The 21,935-nt window shown below is 47.1% G+C and overlaps 1 protein-coding gene across 1 annotated transcript in view; it reads right to left on the bottom strand.

Moving 5' to 3' along the window:
• Positions 1-4,177: 4,177 nt before the first annotated feature.
• Positions 4,178-21,935, bottom strand: part of LOC139386866 (guanine nucleotide exchange factor VAV3-like) — a 105,553-nt gene continuing 87,795 nt past the window's right edge. Inside the window, exons 26-28 of the mRNA XM_071132725.1 lie at positions 7,518-7,574; positions 6,769-6,917; positions 4,178-4,463 (exon numbers count right to left, since the gene is read on the bottom strand). Coding sequence (XP_070988826.1) covers positions 4,422-4,463; positions 6,769-6,917; positions 7,518-7,574 — 248 coding nt within the window. The 3' untranslated portion in view covers positions 4,178-4,421. The remainder of the gene's footprint in view (positions 4,464-6,768; positions 6,918-7,517; positions 7,575-21,935) is intronic.

Genomic DNA, 21,935 nt, shown 5'->3' with positions numbered 1-21,935 from the left:
AGAAGAGGATAGGAGGAGAGAGGGATAGGAGGGAGGATGGGAGGATGGGAGGAGAGAAGGATAGGAGGATGAGAGGAGGATAGGAGAGAGGGATAGGAGGGAGAATAGGAGGATGGGTGGAGAGGAGAAGAGAATGAGAGGAGGATGGGAGGAGAGAAGGATAAGAGGATGAGAGGAGGATAGGAGGAGAGAGGGATAGGAGGGAGGATAGGAGGATGGGAGGAGAGAAGTATAAGAGGATGAGAGGAGAGGAAAAGAGGATGAGAGGAGGATAGGAGGAGAGAGGGATAGGAGGGAGGATAGGAGGATGGGAGGAGAGAAGGATAAGAGGATGGGAGGAGAGGAAAAGAGGATGAGAGGAGGATGGGAGGATATGAGGAGAAGAGAATGGGAGGAGAGGAGAAGAGAGGGATAGGAGGGAGGATAGGAGGATGGGAGGAGAGGAGAAGAGAATGAGAGGAGGATGGGAGGATATGAGGAGAGAGGGATAGGAGGGAGGATAGGAGGATGGGAGGAGAGAAGGATAAGAGGATGGGAGGAGAGGAAAATAGGATGAGAGGATGGGAGGATATGAGGAGAAGATAATGGGAGGAGAGGAGAAGAGAGGGATAGGAGGGAGGATAAGGAGGATGGGAGGAGAGAAGGATAAGAGGATGAGAGAAGGATGGGAGGATAGGAGGAGAGAAGGATAGGAGGATGAGAGGAGGATAGGAGGAGAGAGGTATAGGAGGGAGAATAGGAGGATGGGTGGAGAGGAAAAGAGAATGAGAGGAGGATGGGAGGAGAGAAGGATAAGAGGATGAGAGGAGGATATGAGGAGAGAGGGATAGGAGGGAGGATAGGAGGATGGGAGGAGTGAAGTATAAGAGGATGGGAGGAGAGGAAAAGAGGATGAGAGGAGGATAGGAGGAGAGGGGGATAGGAGGGAGGATAGGAGGATGGGAGGAGAGAAGGTTAGGAGGATGGGAGGAGAGGAAAAGAGGATGAGAGGAGGATAGGAGGATTGGAGGAGAGAGGGATAGGAAAGGGAAGATGAAGAAGAGGAAGAGTAGTCTTAGTAGGACCATTGATCTTAGTAGGACCATTTGTCTTAGCAGGACCTTTTGTCTTAACAGGACCATTAGTCTTAGCAGGACCACTAGTCTTGGCAGGACCATTAGTCTTAGCAGGACCATTAGTCTTAGCAGGACCATTAGTCTGAGCAGGACCATTAGTCTTAGCATCTTAGCAGGACCGTTAGTCTTAGCAGGACCGTTAGTCTTAGCAGGACCATCACTAGCCGTCTATATACAGTACATTCCCCATGTGGCAGGGGGTCGGTAGCTTAGTGGTTAGAGTGTTGGACTAGTAACCGGAAGTTTGCAAGATCGAATCCCCAAAGTAAAAATCTGTCGTTCTGCCCCTGAACAAGGCAGTTAAACCCACTGTTCCTAGGCCATCATTGAAAATAAGATTTTTTTCTTAACTGACTTGCCAAGTTGCATAAAGGTAAAACAAATTATTAAAAAGTACTTGAACACTGGTCACTTCATTTATTGTTTATGTACTTTTGTTTACTCACTGTGTATGTAAATACTGTATTCTCTACATAGCTCATCCTAATATACCTACTACTCTAAGTACCATTTTATTTTTCCAATGATCTACTGTCTATACACACTACGTATTTATATTCTCCATTCTCACACGGCTGACTATAATATATCTCCTTTTGGATTGTTAAATTGGACTCATTCTGGCGTTTCATAATTTCTTGTTGAGATTCTATTGCCCCGTTGGAGCAAGTAACAAGCATTTTTCTGCACCTGCTGTAACACCTGCAAATCTGTGTACGCCAGCAATAAACTTTGATTCGATTTATTTTGGCCCCTTGTTGCAGGGGGACTTATGTGTGCGTGACACTGTTGCACGACTATTTTTCAGAAGCGTTGGCTGAAGCAGGCTTGAACTTTTGTGCAGAATTTACCTAAATAATTTTAATGTAGTACACATGAAATAACACTTCATAGTAATACAAATGATTTAATAAATGTTAATAACAAATAAAAAATAAAAACAGGAACTGCATTACACATTTCAGAAAATATAATTCAACATAGAGGATGACATCAGCATTCAACAAGGAAGTGACTTTTAACACCGTGAAAAAAACATGAACATTAAATATGTATTTGCTTTAAGCATCAAGTGGTCTTTTCACTCAAACTGAACAAAATTGGATTGTCTTGAATAAGCCAAAATTAAGAAACCGTCTCTCAGTTCGACTCTGTAATGATTTTAGGTCGACGTCAAACTCGGTCCGGCAAAGTTTACATGGCCACCCATCAAAATGATGTACAGGAGATAATACTTGGCCATAATCTGGAGGCTAAATATGCTTTGTTTTTTTCTGGCTAACTACTGAATTGCTATTTAAACAAATCTCCTGATGAGAAAAAAACACAGGTGAACAATGGGTGCAGTATAGAGGGATGATTGTCACATTCAACAGGAATCAATAACAATATCAGTGATTGTTCTTATATAGCAGAGATCAGCCAATAGATTCTGAAGGGATGGTGGGGGCCCGGGAACATCATTACAAATCATTTGTAGACTGCAAAGTGACTGCAAGAAGCCACAAACAGATACCATATTTGACAAACACTTTATCACTTTTACATTTATATATATGATCACATATTTCTCTCGATTATGCATGGGGAATACTTTGGAATAGATTCTCTAAAAGAACATAATTTGGAGCTGATTTGCTGGTGTTTTTTATTTATTTATTTTTTTATGTCCAACAATTTAAAACTTATTTTAATATTTTTTTTCGGGGGGGGGGAACCCTGTTATACAGGAAACAGGTAATGTCATACAGTGATCTCTAAAAGTATTGGGACAGTAACACATTTGTTGTTGTTTTTACTCCAGCACTTTGGATTGGAAAACAAATACAATGAGGTTAAATTGCAGACTGTCAGCTTTAATTTGAGGGTATTTTGCAATCGTATCGGATAAACTGTTTAGAAATTACAGCACTTTGTGTACATAGTCCCCCCCCCCCCCCCCCCATTTTATTGGACCAAAAGTATTGGGACAAATTCACTTATATGTGTATTAGTAGTAGTAGAAGGTGTAGTATTTGGTCCCATATTCATAGCATAGTAATGACTACGTCAAGCTAGTGACTCTACACATTTGTTGGATGCATTTGCTGTTTGCTTTGGTTGTGTTTCAGATTATTTTGTGCCCAACCAAAATTAATGATAAATAATGTATTGTGTCAAAAAAAAGGTTCACCTGATATGGATGAAAATACCCTAAAATTAAAGCTGACAGTCTGCAATTGAACCTCAGTCATTGTTTCATTTACAGAGTACAGAGTACAGAGCCAAAACAACAACAACAAATCAATCAACCAATCAAATGTATTTATATAGCCCTTCTTACATCAGCTGATATCTCAAAGTGCTGTACAGAAACCCAGCCTAAAACCCCAAACAGCAAGCAATGCAGATGCAAATATCACTGTCCCAATACTTCTGGAACTCACTGTATATAAGGGGAGCATAGCGGTCACATAATGGAATCATTTTAGCACAACAAAACAAGTCTTCAACATTGTGTACAGTCTTCAAACACTGTGGGTGTAGAAAAGCAGAAAAATCTCTTGCTTTCGTGCCAAGAGTGTTTAATAATTTACTAATCTGTCAGACTAACCAGTGACGTTATCAATAACAACACAAGGTAAGAGAAGACCAGCTTCATCAAGTTTGACTCTCAACCAGGGAGGGAGTGTCTCTACATTAAGTCTGGAGTCTATAGTGCAGTCAGAATAAAACAGTGCAGGTCATAAGGAGTGATGAGGTGGGAAGGGGTGAGGTGGGGAGGGGTGAGGATGGGATGGGTGAGGAGGGGATGGGGTGGGGAGGGGTGAGGATGGGATGAGGTGGGAAGGGGTGAGGTGGTGAGGGGTGAGGAGGGGATGGGTGAGGAGGGGTGAGGTAGGGAGGGGTGGAGGTGATGAGGTGGGGAGGGGTGAGGATGGGATGGGTGAGGAGGGGATGGGGTGGGGAGGGGTGAGGATGGGATGAGGTGGGGAGGGGTGAGGAGGGGTGAGGATGGGATGGGTGAGGAGGGGATGAGGTGGAGAGGGGTTAGGAAGGGTGAGGAGGGGTGAGGATGGGAGGGAGGGGCTGAGGTGGGGTGTGTTGAGGAGGATGGGTGTGTTGAGGATGGGTGAGGTAGGGTGAGGATGGATGAGGATAGAGGGCATTTCCTACTTCCATCTGTCTGGCTTGGGGCTTTTGTCTTGTCTGAGTTCTATCAGAGTGCCAGGATGCTGTGGCTCCACAACCTGGAGGATGTCTGGAGCCGTAGTGCAGTGTGGGCTATAGCCGTGTCACCTGAGAGCTGAGGTTTAATCAACCAGCTCAGTCTTCCTCTTCCACATATGTAGAGGGGAACCAGCCCACCTGCCAACAATAAAAACACGTCACTGTAAAATGGAAATCATATGGAAAAGATCACTGACACAAAATCCATTATCATCTAAACAAAGATCAGGAACGTTGGATTCACCGGCAGGGAGAACATGACCTTTCACAGACGGAAGGAAGTCATGTTTCAATTAAAGTGGGATGAAAGACTCCCCCTGCTGTTGACCTCCCCTGTCCACCAGAGATATAAACTCACCCTGCCGTTGACCTCTCCTTCCACCAGAGATATAAACTCACCCTGCTGTTGACCTCCCCTGTCCACCAGAGATATAAACTCACCCTGCCGTTGATCTCTCCTTCCACCAGAGATATAAACTCACCCTGCCGTTGACCTCTCCTTCCACCAGAGATATAAACTCACCCTGCCGTTGACCTCTCCTTCCACCAGAGATATAAACTCACCCTGCCATTGACCTCTCCCTTTCCACCAGAGATATAAACTCACCCTGCTGTTGACCTCTCCCTACCACTAGAGATATAAACTCACCCTGCCGTTGACCTCTCCCTACCACCAGAGATATAAACTCACCCTGCCGTTGACCTCTCCCTAACACCAGATATATAAACTCACCCTGCCGTTGACCTCTCCCTTCCACCAGAGATATAAAATCACCCTGCAGTTGACCTCTCCCTTCCACCAGAGATATAAACTCACCCTGTCGTTGACCTCTCCCTTCCACCAGAGATATAAACTCACCCTGCCGTTGACCTCGCCCTTCCACCAGAGATAAAAACTCACCCTTTCGTTGACCTCACCCTTCCACTAGAGATATACACTCACCCTGCCGTTGACCTCTCCTTCCACCAGAGATATAAACTCACCCTGCCGTTGACCTCTCCTTCCACCAGAGATATAAACTCACCCTGCCGTTGACCTCTCCCTTCCACCAGAGATATAAACTCACCCTGCCGTTGACCTCTCCCTTCCACTAGAGATATAAACTCACCCTGCCGTTGAGCTCTCCCTTCCACCAGAGATATAAACTCACCCTGCCGTTGACCTCTCCCTACCACCAGAGATATAAACTCACCCTGCCATTGACCTCTCCTTCCACCAGAGATATAAACTCACCCTGACGTTGACCTCTCCCTTCCACCAGAGATATAAACTCACCCTGCCGTTGACCTCTCCCTTCCACCAGAGATATAAACTCACCCTGCCGTTGACCTCTCCCTTCCACCAGAGATATAAACTCACCCTGCCGTTGACCTCTCCTTCCACCAGAGATATAAACTCACCCTGACGTTGACCTCTCCCTTCCACCAGAGATATAAACTCACCCTGCCGTTGACCTCTCCCTTCCACCAGAGATATAAACTCACCCTGCCGTTGACCACTCCCTACCACCAGAGATATAAACTCACCCTGCCGTTGACCTCCCCTGTCCACCAGAGATATAAACTCACCCTGTCGTTGACCTCTCCCTTCCACCAGAGATATAAACTCACCCTGCCGTTGACCTCTCCCTTCCACCAGAGATATAAACTCACCCTGCCGTTGACCTCCCCTGTCCACCAGAGATATAAACTCACCCTGCCGTTGACCTCTCCTTCCACCAGAGATATAAACTCACTCTGCCGTTGACCTCCCCTGTCCACCAGAGATATAAACTCACCCTGCCGTTGACCTCTTCCTTCCACCAGAGATATAAACTCACCCTGCCGTTGACCTCTCCTTCCACCAGAGATATAAACTCACTCTGCCGTTGACCTCCCCTGTCCACCAGAGATATAAACTCACCCTGCCGTTGACCTCTTCCTTCCACCAGAGATATAAACTCACCCTGCCGTTGACCTCTCCTTCCACTAGAGATATAAACTCACCCTGCCGTTGACCTCTCCCTTCCACCAGAGATATAAACTCACCCTGCCGTTGACCTCCCCTGTCCACCAGAGATATAAACTCACCCTGCCGTTGACCTCTCCTTCCACCAGAGATATAAACTCACTCTGCCGTTGACCTCTCCTTCCACCAGAGATATAAACTCACCCTGCCGTTGACCTCCCCTGTCCACCAGAGATATAAACTCACCCTGCCGTTGACCTCTCCTTCCACCAGAGATATAAACTCACTCTGCCGTTGACCTCTCCTTCCACCAGAGATATAAACTCACCCTGCCGTTGACCTCTCCTTCCACCAGAGATATAAACTCACCCTGCCGTTGACCTCTCCCTTCCACCAGAGAGATAAACTCACCCTGCCATTGATCTCTCCCTTCCACCAGAGATATAAACTCACCCTGTCGTTGACCTCTCCCTTCCACTAGAGATATAAACTCACCCTGCCGTTGACCTCTCCCTTCCACCAGCCGTTAGCCATCTTGGTGTAGATCTTGACTACGTCTCCCTCTTGTAGAGACAGCTCTCTGGTGTCTCTGGAGCTGAAGTCGTAGCGTGCCAACGCGATGCCCACCACCCTGGGAGAGAACACTGGCACAAACAACAACAACAGGCTCGTTAGTACACACCAGAGGAGGCTGGCGACGAGGTGCGTGTAGGAGGACGGGCTCATTCTAATGGCTGGAATGGAATAATGAAATGGTATCAAACACATCAAACGCACGAAAACCCAATTTGACTCTGCTCTGTTCATTCCATTCCAGACATTACAATGTCCTCCTATTGGTCCTCCCACCAACCTCCTTTGGCAAACACAAACACACACACGCACACACACACATACACACACACACACACGTGCACACGACATGTGCACACACACACACACACACACGACACGTGCACACACACACACGACACGTGCACACACACACACAATGACACGTGCACACTGACACACACACACACTGACACACACACACACTGACACACACACACACACACACACACACACACGACACGTGCACACACACACACAACACGTGCACACACACACACAATGACACATGCACACTGACACACACACACACACACACACACACTTGAAATGCATGAGGTAAGCTACAGTGACTAGAGAAGCTGTAGAAAGAAAAGTAGAACACAGAAAGAGTAGAAAGAGTGCACCTGTACCTGACCAGAAAGGAGAGGAGGAGGGAGGAACAAAGCCCCAGCTGCCAGGAGGACAGACTACAGAGATGTGCAGAATGTTCAGAGAGAAAGAGGTGGTGAGGGAGAGAAAGTATGGATGAGAGAGAGAAAGAGAGTTTTTAGACTCAGCAAAAGTTTCAAAAGGAATAGAGACATTTCAAATGTCGTATTATCACCATATACAGTGTTATGACAAAGTGCAAATGTTTACTTTCTATTTTTTGGGTGGGCTTATTTCACTTCTGTTTGTTATCTATTTCATTTTGGCAATGTAAATAATAAGAGAGAGATCTATGACTGGACAGGGGCACAGCCATGGGTGGGCCTAGGAGGGTATAGGCCCACCCACTTGAGAGTCAGGCCTAGCCAATCAGAAAAGTGTTTTATTACAGATAGAAATACTCCTCAATTTCATAAGCTGTTCGTGTGGCTGGTCTCAGACGATCCCGCGGGTGAAGAAGCCCGGATGTGGAGGTCCTGGGCTAACGTACTGTTGGACCTACTGACAAATTCTCTAAAACAATGTTGGAGGCGGCTTATGGTAGAGAAATGAACATTCCATTCTCTGGCAACAGCTCTGGTAGACATTCCTGCAGTAAGCATAACAATTGCACGCTCCCTCAAAACTCGCCTTTTATTGTCCCCAGCACAAGGTGCATGTTTGTAACGATCATGCCGTTTAATCAGCTTCTTGGTATGCCACACCTGTCAGATGGATGGATTATCTGGGCAAAAGGAGAAATGCTCACTAACAGGGATGTAAACAAAGGTGTGCAAAATATTTTAGAGAAATAAGCGTTTTTTTGTGCATATGGAAAATGTCAGGGATCTTTATTTCAGCTCATAAAACATGGGACCAACAGAGAGAGAGAGAGAGAGAGAGAGAGATGGGGAGAGAGAACACAAGCAACGTAAACAAGTTTCAGAGAGAGAGAGAGAGAGAGAGAGAGATGGGGAGAGAGAACACAAGCAATGTAAACAAGTTTCAGAGAGAGAGAGAGAGATGGGGAGAGAGAACACAAGCAATGTAAACAAGTTTCAGAGAGAGAGAGAGAGATGGGGAGAGAGAACACAAGCAATGTAAACAAGTTTCAGAGAGAGCAGAAGGAGAGAAAGTTGGGAAATGTTAGCAAAATCATAAAAGACTAGCAAAAGCTGATGGGAGAAGAGTTAGTGAGCAAAACATTGAAAGTGACTCACTACTGTCGTGGCTCTGGATAAGAGAGTCTGCTAAATGACTCACTACTGTAGTGTCGCTGGATAAGAGAGTCTGCTAAATGATTCACTACTGTAGTGGCTTTGGATAAGAGAGTCTGCTAAATGATTCACTACTGTAGTGGCTTTGGATAAGAGAGTCTGCTAACTGACTCACTACTGTAGTGGCTCTGGATAAGAGAGTCTGTTAAATGACTCACTACTGTAGTGGCTTTGGATAAGAGAGTCTGCTAACTGACTCACTACTGTAGTGGCTTTGGATAAGAGAGTCTGCTAACTGACTCACTACTGTAGTGTCTCTGGATCAGAGAGTCTGTTAAATGACTCACTACTGTAGTGGCTCTGGATAAGAGAGTCTGTTAAATGACTCACTACTGTAGTGGCTCTGGATAAGAGAGTCTGTTAAATGAATCACTACTGTAGTGGCTCTGGATAAGAGAGTCTGTTAAATGACTCACTACTGTAGTGGCTCTGGATAAGAGAGTCTGCTAACTGACTCACTACTGTAGTGGCTCTGGATAAGAGAGTCTGTTAAATGACTCACTACTTACTGTAAGTAGATCTGGATAAGAGAGTCTGCTAACTGACTCACTACTGTAGTGGCTCTGGATAAGAGAGTCTGTTAAATGACTCACTACTTACTGTAAGTAGATCTGGATAAGAGTATCTGCTAAAAGACACATGTAAAAAGGCTTCCAAAGTTTTTAATTTCCAGTTTGACTTTTCTGAGTTTATTTTGCTTTATGAAAAATGTATCAACCCCTGGAAAAATGTCCATTCATTAAAATAATAATTCATTCAAATGTCCTTTTGCTGCAGGATTATTTTCCTGCTTTAGCAGACCGTCTCAAATAAAGATGCTACACGTGTAGAACCATCTCCATTGTTCTAAGCCTTGACATCCTATACTGTCCAAGAAAAAAAACAGAAAGGGGTTTGGTTCCGCTTTGATTTTTTGTGTGTGTGTGTGTGTGTGTGTGTGTGTGTGTGTGACGTTTATGCAAGTCAAATCTTTCTCCATGCCAACCCACCAGTCATACACACACACACACACTCCAGCATGAGGTAACAGCCTTAGTCCAGCATGGGGTCTGTCAAATACAGATGGCTGTAATTCCCACCACACAAACAGTGACTTCTGTTCTCACACACACACACACACACACACACACACACACACACACACAATGACACATGCACACTGACACACACACAGACACACACACACAGACACACACACACACAGACACACAAACACACACACACACGTCTGTTCCCATCAGAGAGGCTGAATAGCCAGAGTGGTCGTACTGTGCACCCTAGCTCAAGTCAACTCCGCAATATGGTTCCCTGGCTTACACCCACTCCCACAGGATAAATAAACACAGGTCAGTATGGGTTCCCTGGCTTACACCCACTCCCACAGGGATAAATAAACACAGGTCAATGTGGTTCCCTGGCTTACACCCACTCCCACAGGATAAATAAACACAGGTCAATGTGGTTCCCTGGCTTACACCCACTCCCACAGGATAAATAAACACAGGTCAGTATGGGTTCCCTGGCTTACACCCACTCCCACAGGATAAATAAACACAGGTCAATGTGGTTCCCTGGCTTACACCCACTCCCACAGGATAAATAAACACAGGTCAGTATGGGTTCCCTGGCTTACACCCACTCCCACAGGGATAAATAAACACAGGTCAATGTGGTTCCCTGGCTTACACCCACTCCCACAGGATAAATAAACACAGGTCAGTATGGGTTCCCTGGCTTACACCCACTCCCACAGGATAAATAAACACAGGTCAGTATGGGTTCCCTGGCTTACACCCACTCCCACAGGATAAATAAACACAGGTCAGTATGGGTTCCCTGGCTTACACCCACTCCCACAGGATAAATAAACACAGGTCAATGTGGTTCCCTGGCTTACACCCACTCCCACAGGGATAAATAAACACAGGTCAGTATGGGTTCCCTGGCTTACACCCACTCTCACAGGGATAAATAAACACAGGTCAACATGTTTCTACCGCTGCCTAACCAACACACACACATCGATAGACGCACACCAGTGGAGGCTGCTGAGGTGAATACGGGCTGGAATGGTGTCAATGGAACGGAAACCATGTGGTTGAAGTTGATGATACCATTCCATTATTATGAGCCGTCCTCCCATCAGCAGCCTCCTCTGACACACATACTTTAATGGAAACACACGCACACGGATGCAGATGCCTGTATTGAGTGTTGAGGGACTGGCGCTGTAGTGAGTGACTGGCGTTGTGGTGAGGGGTATGCGCTGTAGTGATTGGCAGTCGCTGTAGTGAGGGACTGGCGCTGTAGTGAGTGACTGGGGCTGTAGTGAGGGATTGGTGCTGTAGTGAGTGGCAGGCGCTTCCCCAGTGTTTCCGGATATCAAGTATGCCGACATTTGCACGGTCTTACACAAGATTTTCCCCCTGGCACATTTTCTGGCTGGGGCTCACATTGCCTTCATTGTTGTTTTCCTTACATGTGTTTGTTCCTATTGCTAATATTGTTAATTTGTTTTATGCACAAAAACAATTTAGGCAAAGGGGATCTTGATCCAGGAGGGGATTGACTATCTCTAGTCTGGGTTCCAGTCTGTTTAGCTGACATTCCGCTTCTTGCCACTACGTCATTGCCAAAGATACTGGCCTTTCGGCAATCTCAACGTTCAACATGCAGCTAGATTTACGGAGGAGTTGGAAATAACATTTGCTATGAGAATCAAAGTTGAGCTCAGGTGCATCCTGTTTCCATTGATCATCATTTAGATGTTTCTACAACTTGATTGAAGTCCAGCTGTGGTAAATTAAATTGATTGGACAACATTTGGAAAGGCATACACCTGTCTATATAAGGTCCCACAGTTGACTGTGCATGTCAGAGCAAAAACCAAGCCATGAGGTCGAAGGAATTGTCCGTAGAGCTTCGAGACAGGATTGTGTTGAGGCACAGATCTATGGAAGGGTACAAAAACATGTCTGCAGCGTTGAAGGTCCCCAAGAACATAGTGGCCCCCATCATTCTTAAATGGAAGAAGTTTGGAATCACCAAGACTCTTTCTAGAGCTGGCCGCCTGGCTAAACTGAGCAATCAGGGGAGAAGGGCCTTGGGGCCTTGGTCAGAGAGGTGACCAAGAACCCGATGGTCGCTCCAGAGTTTCTCTGTGGAGATGGGAGAAACTTAAAAAAGGACAACTATCTCTGCAGCAGATGGAACCACTCCTCAGTAAAAGATACATGACAGGCACAAGGACTCTCAGACCATGAGAAACAAGATTCTCTGGTCTGATGAAACCAAGATTGAACTATTTGGCCTGAATGCCAAGCGTCACGTCTGGAGGAAACCTGGCCCTATCCCTACGGCGAAGAATGTTGGTGGCAGCATCATGATGTGGGGAAGTTTTTGAGTGGCAGGGACTGGGAGACAAGTCAGGATCAAGGGAAAGATGAACGGCGCAAAGTGCAGAGAGATCCTTGATGAAAACCTGCTCCAGAGCGCTCAGGACCTCAGACTGGGGTGAAGGTTCACCTTCCAACAGGACAATGATCCTAAGCACACAGCCAAAACCACACAGATGTGGCTTCGTGACAAGTTTCTGAATGTCCTTGAGTGGCCCAGCCAGAGCCCGGACTTGAACCCTATCAAACATCTCTGGAGAGACCTGAAAATAGCTGTGCAGCGTTGCTGCCCATCCAACCTGACAGAGATTGAGAGGGTATGCAGAGAAGAAATGGGAGAAACTCCCCAAATACAGGTGTGCCAAGCTTGGTGCATACAACCAACGAAGTACTAGAACCAGGTGCAATTTGGATTGAGGCTCAGTTCAAGAACAAGCAAATGTACAGTGCATTTGGAAAATATTCAGACCCCTTGACTTTTTCCACATTTTGATACATTACAGCCTTATTCTGAAATGTATAAAATTGTTATATTTACTCATCAGTCTACACACAATACCCCATAATGAAGTGAGTCAGACATTTAAGCATGTTAACCCTCACAGAACCTTGGGGCGGCAGATAGCCTAGTGGTTAGAGCGTTGGGCCAGTAACCGAAAGGTTGCTAGATCGAATCCCTGAGCTTCATATGTATATACTGTAATCTATTCTACTGTATTTTAGTCAATGCCACTCCGACATTGCTCATCCTAATATTTATATACTTCTTAATTCCATTATTTTATGTGGAGATTTGTGTGTATTGTTGTGAAGTGTTATGAGGAGTTGGCTTTGGGGGTGACCAGTGAGATATACCTACTGGAGCGTGTGCTATGGGTGGGTGCTGCTATGGTGACCAGTGAGCTGAGATAAGGCAGGGCTTAACCTAGCAAAGACTTATAGATGACCTGGAGCCAGTGGGTTTGGCGACGAATATGAAGCGAGGGCCAGCCCCATAAACCCCAGGAAGAGTAGCTGCTGTCTCGACAGTAACTAATGGGGATCCAACATAAACCCCAGGAAGAGTAGCTGCTTTACAATTGGCTCATTCATCCCCCTCCTCTCCCCTGTGACTATTCCTCAGGTCGTTGCTGCAAATGAGAGCGTGTTCTCAGTCAACTTACCTGGTAAAATAACGGATAAATAAATAATAAAAAAATTGGCAGGAACTAAAGGCGATCCATAATAAACCCCAGGAAGAGTAGTTGCTGCCTTGGCAGGAACTAATGGGGAGCCATAATAAACCTCAAGAAGAGTAGCTCCTGCCTTGGCAGGAACTAATGGCGATCCATAATTAACCCCAGGAAGAGTAGCTGCTGCCTTGGCAGGAACTAATGGGGATCCATAATAAACCCTAGGAAGAGTAGCTGCTGCCTTGGCAGGAACTAATGACGATCCATAATAAATCCTAGGAAGCATAGCTGCTGCCTTGGCAGGAACTAATGGGGATCCATAATAAACCCCAGGAAGATTAGCTGCTGCCTTGGCAGGAACTAATGGGATCCATAATAAACCCCAGGGAGAGTAGCTGCTGCCTTGGCAGGAACTACTGGGGATCCACAATAAACCCCAGGAAGAGTAGCTGCTGCCTTGGCAGGAACTAATGGGGATCCATAATAAACCCCAGGAAGAGTAGCTGTTTCCTTGACAGGAACTAATGGGGATCCATAATAAACCCCAGGAAGAGTAGCTGCTGCCTTGGCAGGAACTAATGGGGATCCATAATAAACCACAGGAAGAGTAGCTTCTGCCTTGGCAGGAACTAATGGGGATCCATAATAAACCCCAGGAAGAGTAGCTGCTGCCTTGGCAGGAACTAGTGGGGATCCATAATAAACCCCAGGAAGAGTAGCTGCTGCCTTGGCAGGAACTAGTGGGGATCCATAATAAACCCCAGGAAGAGTAGCTGCTGCCTTGGCAGGAACTAATGGGGATCCATAATAAACCCCAGGAAGAGTAGCTGCTGCCTTGGCAGGAACTAATGGGGATCCATAATAAACCCCAGGAAGAGTAGCTGCTGCCTTGGCAGGAACTAATGGGGATCCATAATAAACCCCAGGAAGAGTAGCTGCTGCCTTGGCAGGAACTAATGGGGATCCATAATAAACCCCAGGAAGAGTAGCTGCTGCCTTGGCAGGAACTAATGGGGATCCATAATAAACCCCAGGAAGAGTAGCTGCTGCCTTGGCTGGAACTAGTGGGGATCCATAATAAACCCCAGGAAGAGTAGCTGCTGCCTTGGCAGGAACTAATGGGGATCCATAATAAACCCCAGGAAGAGTAGCTGCTGCCTTGGCAGGAACTAATGGGGATCCATAATAAACCCCAGGAAGAGTAGCTGCTGCCTTGACAGGAACTAATGGGGATCCATAATAAACCACAGGAAGAGTAGCTTCTGCCTTGGTAGGAACTAATGGGGATCCATAATAAACCCCAGGAAGAGTAGCTGCTGCCTTGACAGGAACTAATGGGGATCCATAATAAACCCCAGGAAGAGTAGCTGCTGCCTTGGCAGGAACTAATGGGGATCCATAATAAACCCCAGGAAGAGTAGCTGCTGTCTTGACAAGAACTAATGGGGATCCATAATAAACCCCAGGAAGAGTAGCTGCTGTCTTGACAAGAACTAATGGGGATCCATAATAAACCACAGGAAGAGTAGCTGCTGCCTTGGCAGGAACTAATGGGGATCCATAATAAACCCCAGGAAGAGTAGCTGCTGCCTTGGCAGGAACTAGTGGGGATCCATAATAAACCACAGGAAGAGTAGCTGCTGCCTTGGCAGGAACTAATGGCGATCCATAATAAACCCCAGGAAGAGTAGCTGCTGTCTTGGCAGGAACTAATGGTGATCCATAATAAACCCCAGGAAGAGTAGCTTCTGCCTTGGCAGGAACTAGTGGGGATCCATAATAAACCACAGGAAGAGTAGCTGCTGCCTTGGCAGGAACTAATGGCGATCCATAATAAACCCCAGGAAGAGTAGCTGCTGCCTTGGCAGGAACTAATGGCGATCCATAATAAACCCCAGGAAGAGTAGCTGCTGCCTTGACAGGAACTAATGGGGATCCATAATAAACCCCAGGAAGAGTAGCTGCTGCCTTGGCAGGAACTAGTGGGGATCCATAATAAACCCCAGGAAGAGTAGCTGCTGCCTTGGCAGGAACTAATGGGGATCCATAATAAACCCCAGGAAGAGTAGCTGCTGCCTTGGCAGGAACTAGTGGGGATCCATAATAAACCCCAGGAAGAGTAGCTGCTGCCTTGGCAGGAACTAATGGGGATCCATAATAAACCCCAGGAAGAGTAGCTGCTGCCTTGGCAGGAACTAGTGGGGATCCACAATAAACCCCAGGAAGAGTAGCTGCTGCCTTGGCAGGAACTAGTGGGGATCCACAATAAACCCCAGGAAGAGTAGCTGCTGCCTTGGCAGGAACTAATGGGGATCCATAATAAACCCCAGGAAGAGTAGCTGCTCCCTTGGCAGGAACTAATGGGGATCCACAATAAACCCCAGGAAGAGTAGCTGCTGCCTTGGCAGGAACTAATGGGGATCCATAATAAACCCCAGGAAGAGTAGCTGCTGCCTTGGCAGGAACTAATGGGGATCCATAATAAACCCTAGGAAGAGTAGCTGCTGCCTTGGCAGGAACTAATGGGGATCCATAATAAACCCCAGGAAGAGTAGCTGCTGCCTTGACAGGAACTAATGGGGATCCACAATAAACCCCAGGAAGAGTAGCTGCTGCCTTGGCAGGAACTAATGGGGATCCATAATAAACCCCAGGAAGAGTAGCTGCTGCCTTGGCAGGAACTAATGGGGATCCATAATGAACCCCAGGAAGAGTAGCTGCTGCCTTGGCAGGAACTAATGGGGATCCATAATGAATACAAAAATACAAATAGGAACGTTATTAATGACTTTGTCCTTTCATATATACATTAATTGGGAGAGACACACACACACACACACAGGAAATGTGAAGAAATGATGTGGATTATAATTCATGGTCATTTTATGTAGGGGTTGGTCCATTTTTTCCTAATTGGAAAATCAACTCTGAAATTTTAAAGTGAAAATTACAAAACCCAGAAGCCTTTTAAAACCTCAGATAGGCAGGAAAGTTATCCTGCAACAGGGTGATCACATGACCCTTACGGACCCTGGTCAAACGGAATAAGGAACCATTTGGAACGTAATCCTTATGAGGTTTGGTTGTTGTTGTTGTTGTTGTTGTGCTGCTGGTTTGACCTGGAGCAAAACAATACATTGATTCATAATGCCTGGGTGCTGAGCGCTGCTCACACTGCTGCTGCTCACACTGCTGCTGCTCATACCGCTGCTGCTCACACTGCTGCTGCTCACACTGCTGCTGCTCACACTGCTGCTGCTCACACTGCTGCTGCTCAGACTGCTGCTACTCAGACTGCTGCTGCTCAGACTGCTGCTGCTCACACTGCTGCTGCTCATATTGCTGCTGCTCAGACTGCTGCTGCTCACACTGCTGCTGCTCACACTGCTGCTGCTCATACTGCTGCTGCTCATACTGCTGCTGCTCACACTGCTGCTGCTCATACTGCTGCTGCTCATACTGCTGCTCATACTGCTGCTCATACTGCTGCTGCTCATACTGCTGCTCATACTGCTGCTGCTCACACTGCTGCTGCTCACACTGCTGCTCATACTGCTGCTGCTCATACTGCTGCTGCTCATACTGCTGCTCACACTGCTGCTGCTCATACTGCTGCTCATACTGCTGCTGCTCATACTGCTGCTGCTCATACTGCTGCTCATACTGCTGCTCATACTGCTGCTGCTCACACTGCTGCTGCTCATACCGCTGCTGCTCACTCTGCTGCTGCTCACACTGCTGCTGCTCACACTGCTGCTGCTCATACTGCTGCTGCTCACACTGCTGCTGCTCATACTGCTGCTGCTCACACTGCTGCTGCTCACACTGCTGCTGCTCACACTGCTGCTGCTCATACTGCTGCTGCTCTTACTGCTGCTGCTCACACTGCTGCTGCTCACACTGCTGCTGCTCACACTGCTGCTGCTGCTCATACCGCTGCTGCTCACACTGCTGCTGCTCACACTGCTGCTGCTTCTCATACTGCTGCTGCTCATACTGCTGCTGCTCATACTGCTGCTGCTCACACTGCTGCTGCTCACACTGCTGCTGCTGCTCATACCGCTGCTGCTCACACTGCTGCTGCTCATACTGCTGCTGCTCATACTGCTGCTGCTCATACCGCTGCTGCTCACACTGCTGCTGCTCATACTGCTGCTGCTCATACTGCTGCTGCTCATACTGCTGCTGCTCATACTGCTGCTGCTCACATGGCTGCTGCTCATACTGCTGCTGCTCATACTGCTGCTGCTCATACTGCTGCTGCTCACACTGCTGCTGCTCATACTGCTGCTGCTCACACTGCTGCTGCTCATACTGCTGCTGCTCATACTGCTGCTGCTCATACTGCTGCTGCTCACACTGCTGCTGCTGCTCATACCGCTGCTGCTCACACTGCTGCTGCTCACACTGCTGCTGCTCACACTGCTGCTGCTCACACTGCTGCTACTCACACTGCTGCTGCTCACACTGCTGCTGCTGCTTCTACTGACTAAGATCACTGGCATCTTGTAGAGCTATCTGAGGCTGTGGAGAGTGGTATTGACTGTTGACTGGCTTAGATACTTCCGGCGCCGACAGAGATGGCCGCCTCGCTTCGCGTTCCTAGGAAACTATGCAGTTTTTTGTTTTTTTACGTGTTATTTCTTACATTAGTACCCCAGGTCATCTTAGGTTTCATCACATACAGTCGAGAAGAACTACTGAATATAAGATCAGCGTCAACTCACCATCAGTACGACCAAGAATACGCTTTTCGCGACGCGGATCCTGTGCTCTGCCTTACAAACAGGACAACGGAGTGGATCCCATGCAGCGACCCAAAAAAACGACTCCGAAAAAGAGGGAAACGAGGCGGTCTTCTGGTCAGACTCCGGAGACGGGCACACCGTGCACCATTCCCTAGCATTCTTCTTGCCAATGTCCAGTCTCTTGACAACAAGGTTGATGAAATCCGAGCAAGGGTAGCATTCCAGAGGGACATCAGAGACTGTAACGTTCTTTGCTTCACGGAAACGTGGCTTACTGGAGAGACGCTATCCGAAGCGGTGCAGCCAACAGGTTTCTCCACGCATCGCGCAGACAGGAAAAAACATCTTTCTGGTAAAAAGAGGGGCGGGGGCGTATGCCTTATGACTAACGTGACATGGTGTGATGAAAGAAACATACAGGAACTCAAATCCTTCTGTTCACCTGATTTAGAATTCCTCACAATCAAATGTAGACCGCATTATCTACCAAGAGAATTCTCTTCGATTATAATCACAGCCGTATATATCCCCCCCCCAAGCAGACACATCGTTGGCTCTGAATGAACTTTATTTGACTCTTTGCAAACTGGAAACCATTTATCCGGAGGCTGCATTCATTGTAGCTGGGGATTTTAACAAGGCTAATCTGAAAACAAGACTCCCCAAATTTTATCAGCATATCGATTGCGCAACCAGGGGTGGAAAGACCTTGGATCATTGTTACTCTAACTTCCGCGACGCATATAAGGCCCTGCCCCGCCCCCCTTTCGGAAAAGCTGACCACGACTCAATTTTGTTGATCCCTGCCTACAGACAGAAACTAAAACAAGAGGCTCCCACGCTGAGGTCTGTCCAACGCTGGTCCGACCATGCTGACTCCACACTCCAAGACTGCTTCCATCACGTGGACTGGGACATGTTTCGTATTGCGTCAGACAACAACATTGACGAATACGCTGATTCGGTGTGCGAGTTCATTAGAACGTGCGTTGAAGATGTCGTTCCCATAGCAACGATTAAAACATTCCCTAACCAGAAACTGTGGATTGATGGCAGCATTCGTGTGAAACTGAAAGCGCGAACCACTGCTTTTAATCAGGGCAAGGTGTCTGGTAACATGACCGAATACAAACAGTGCAGCTATTCCCTCCGCAAGGCTATCAAACAAGCTAAGCGTCAGTACAGAGACAAAGTAGAATCTCAATTTAACGGCTCAGACACAAGAGGCATGTGGCAGGGTCTACAGTCAATCACGGACTACAGGAAGAAATCCAGCCCAGTCACGGACCAGGATGTCCTGCTCCCAGGCAGACTAAATAACTTTTTTGCCCGCTTTGAGGACAATACAGTGCCACTGACACGGCCTGCAACGAAAACTTGCGGTCTCTCCTTCACTGCAGCCGAGGTGAGTAAGACATTTAAACGTGTTAACCCTCGCAAGGCTGCAGGCCCAGACGGCATCCCCAGCCGCGCCCTAAGAGCATGCGCAGACCAGCTGGCCGGTGTGTTTACGGACATATTCAATCAATCCCTATACCAGTCTGCTGTTCCCACATGCTTCAAGAGGGCCACCATTGTTCCTGTTCCCAAGAAAGCTAAGGTAACTGAGCTAAACGACTACCGCCCCGTAGCACTCACTTCCGTCATCATGAAGTGCTTTGAGAGACTAGTCAAGGACCATATCACCTCCACCCTACCTGACACCCTAGACCCACTCCAATTTGCTTACCGCCCAAATAGGTCCACAGACGATGCAATCTCAACCACACTGCACACTGCCCTAACCCATCTGGACAAGAGGAATACCTATGTGAGAATGCTGTTCATTGACTACAGCTCGGCATTCAACACCATAGTACCCTCCAAGCTCGTCATCAAGCTCGAGACCCTGGGTCTCGACCCCGCCCTGTGCAACTGGGTACTGGACTTCCTGACGGGCCGCCCCCAGGTGGTGACGGTAGGCAACAACATCTCCTCCCCGCTGATCCTCAACACTGGGGCCCCACAAGGGTGCGTTCTGAGCCCTCTCCTGTACTCCCTGTTCACCCACGACTGCGTGGCCACGCACGCCTCCAACTCAATCATCAAGTTTGCAGACGACACAACAGTGGTAGGCTTGATTACCAACAACGACGAGACGGCCTACAGGGAGGAGGTGAGGGCCCTCGGAGTGTGGTGTCAGGAAAATAACCTCACACTCAACGTCAACAAAACTAAGGAGATGATTGTGGACTTCAGGAAACAGCAGAGGGAACACCCCCCTATCCACATCGATGGAACAGTAGTGGAGAGGGTAGCAAGTTTTAAGTTCCTCGGCATACACATCACAGACAAACTGAATTGGTCCACTCACACAGACAGCATTGTGAAGAAGGCGCAGCAGCGCCTCTTCAACCTCAGGAGGCTGAAGAAATTCGGCTTGTCACCAAAAGCACTCACAAACTTCTACAGATGCACAATCGAGAGCATCCTGGCGGGCTGTATCACCGCCTGGTACGGCAACTGCTCCGCCCTCAACCGTAAGGCTCTCCAGAGGGTAGTGAGGTCTGCACAACGCATCACCGGGGGCAAACTACCTGCCCTCCAGGACACCTACACCACCCGATGTCACAGGAAGGCCATAAAGATCATCAAGGACATCAACCACCCGAGCCACTGCCTGTTCACCCCGCTATCATCCAGAAGGCGAGGTCAGTACAGGTGCATCAAAGCTGGGACCGAGAGACTGAAAAACAGCTTCTATCTCAAGGCTATCAGACTGTTAAACAGCCACCACTAACATTGAGTGGCTGCTGCCAACACACTGACACTGACTCAACTCCAGCCACTTTAATAATGGGAATTGATGGGAAATGATGTAAATATATCACTAGCCACTTTAAACAATGCTACCTTATATAATGTTACTTACCCTACATTATTCATCTCATATGCATACGTATATACTGTACTCTATATCATCGACTGTATCCTTATGTAATACATGTATCACTAGCCACTTTAACTATGCCACTTTGTTTACATACTCATCTCATATGTATATACTGTACTCGATACAATCTACTGTATCTGCCTATGCTGCTCTGTACCATCACTCATTCATATATCCTTATGTACATATTCTTTATCCCCTCACACTGTGTACAAGACAGTAGTTTTGGAATTGTTAGTTAGATTACTTGTTGGTTATTACTGCATTGTCGGAACTAGAAGCACAAGCATTTCGCTACACTCGCATTAACATCTGCTAACCATGTGTATGTGACAAATAAAATTTGATTTGATTTGATTTGATTTGATACATACATAGCTACATATTGACTAGGCCGACATATCACTGACTTCATCACAGCCTGTATATTTACAGTATCAGAAAGTCAAATATTCCAGTCTGGCCATATCAGGGCTGAGGGAAAGTCAAATATTCCAGTCTGGCCATATCAGGGCTGAGGGAAAGTCAAATATTCCAGTCTGGCCATATCAGGGCTGAGGGAATGTCAAATATTCCAGTCTGGCCATATCAGGGCTGAGGGAAAGTCAAATATTCCAGTCTGGCCATATCAGGGCTGAGGGAAAGTCAAATATTCCAGTCTGGCCATATCAGGGCTGAGGGAAAGTCAAATATTCCAGACTGGCCATATCAGGGCTGAGGGAAAGTCAAATATTCCAGTCTGGCCATATCAGGGCTGAGGGAAAGTCAAATATTCCAATCTGGCCATATCTACGGCCTTCATTTCCACAAGGTCTAGACACGAGTGTGTACAGTTGAATATTAGAAAAATGCAGGCAGGTGGGCATTTCTAAATCTCACAGAGCTAAAGGCATGCT

The sequence above is a fragment of the Oncorhynchus clarkii genome, chromosome 28, assembly GCF_045791955.1.
Source record: "Oncorhynchus clarkii lewisi isolate Uvic-CL-2024 chromosome 28, UVic_Ocla_1.0, whole genome shotgun sequence".
NCBI lineage: Eukaryota > Metazoa > Chordata > Actinopteri > Salmoniformes > Salmonidae > Oncorhynchus > Oncorhynchus clarkii.
The sequence above is the reverse complement of the archived record's forward strand: the minus strand, read 5'-3'. Positions and strand labels throughout refer to the sequence as shown.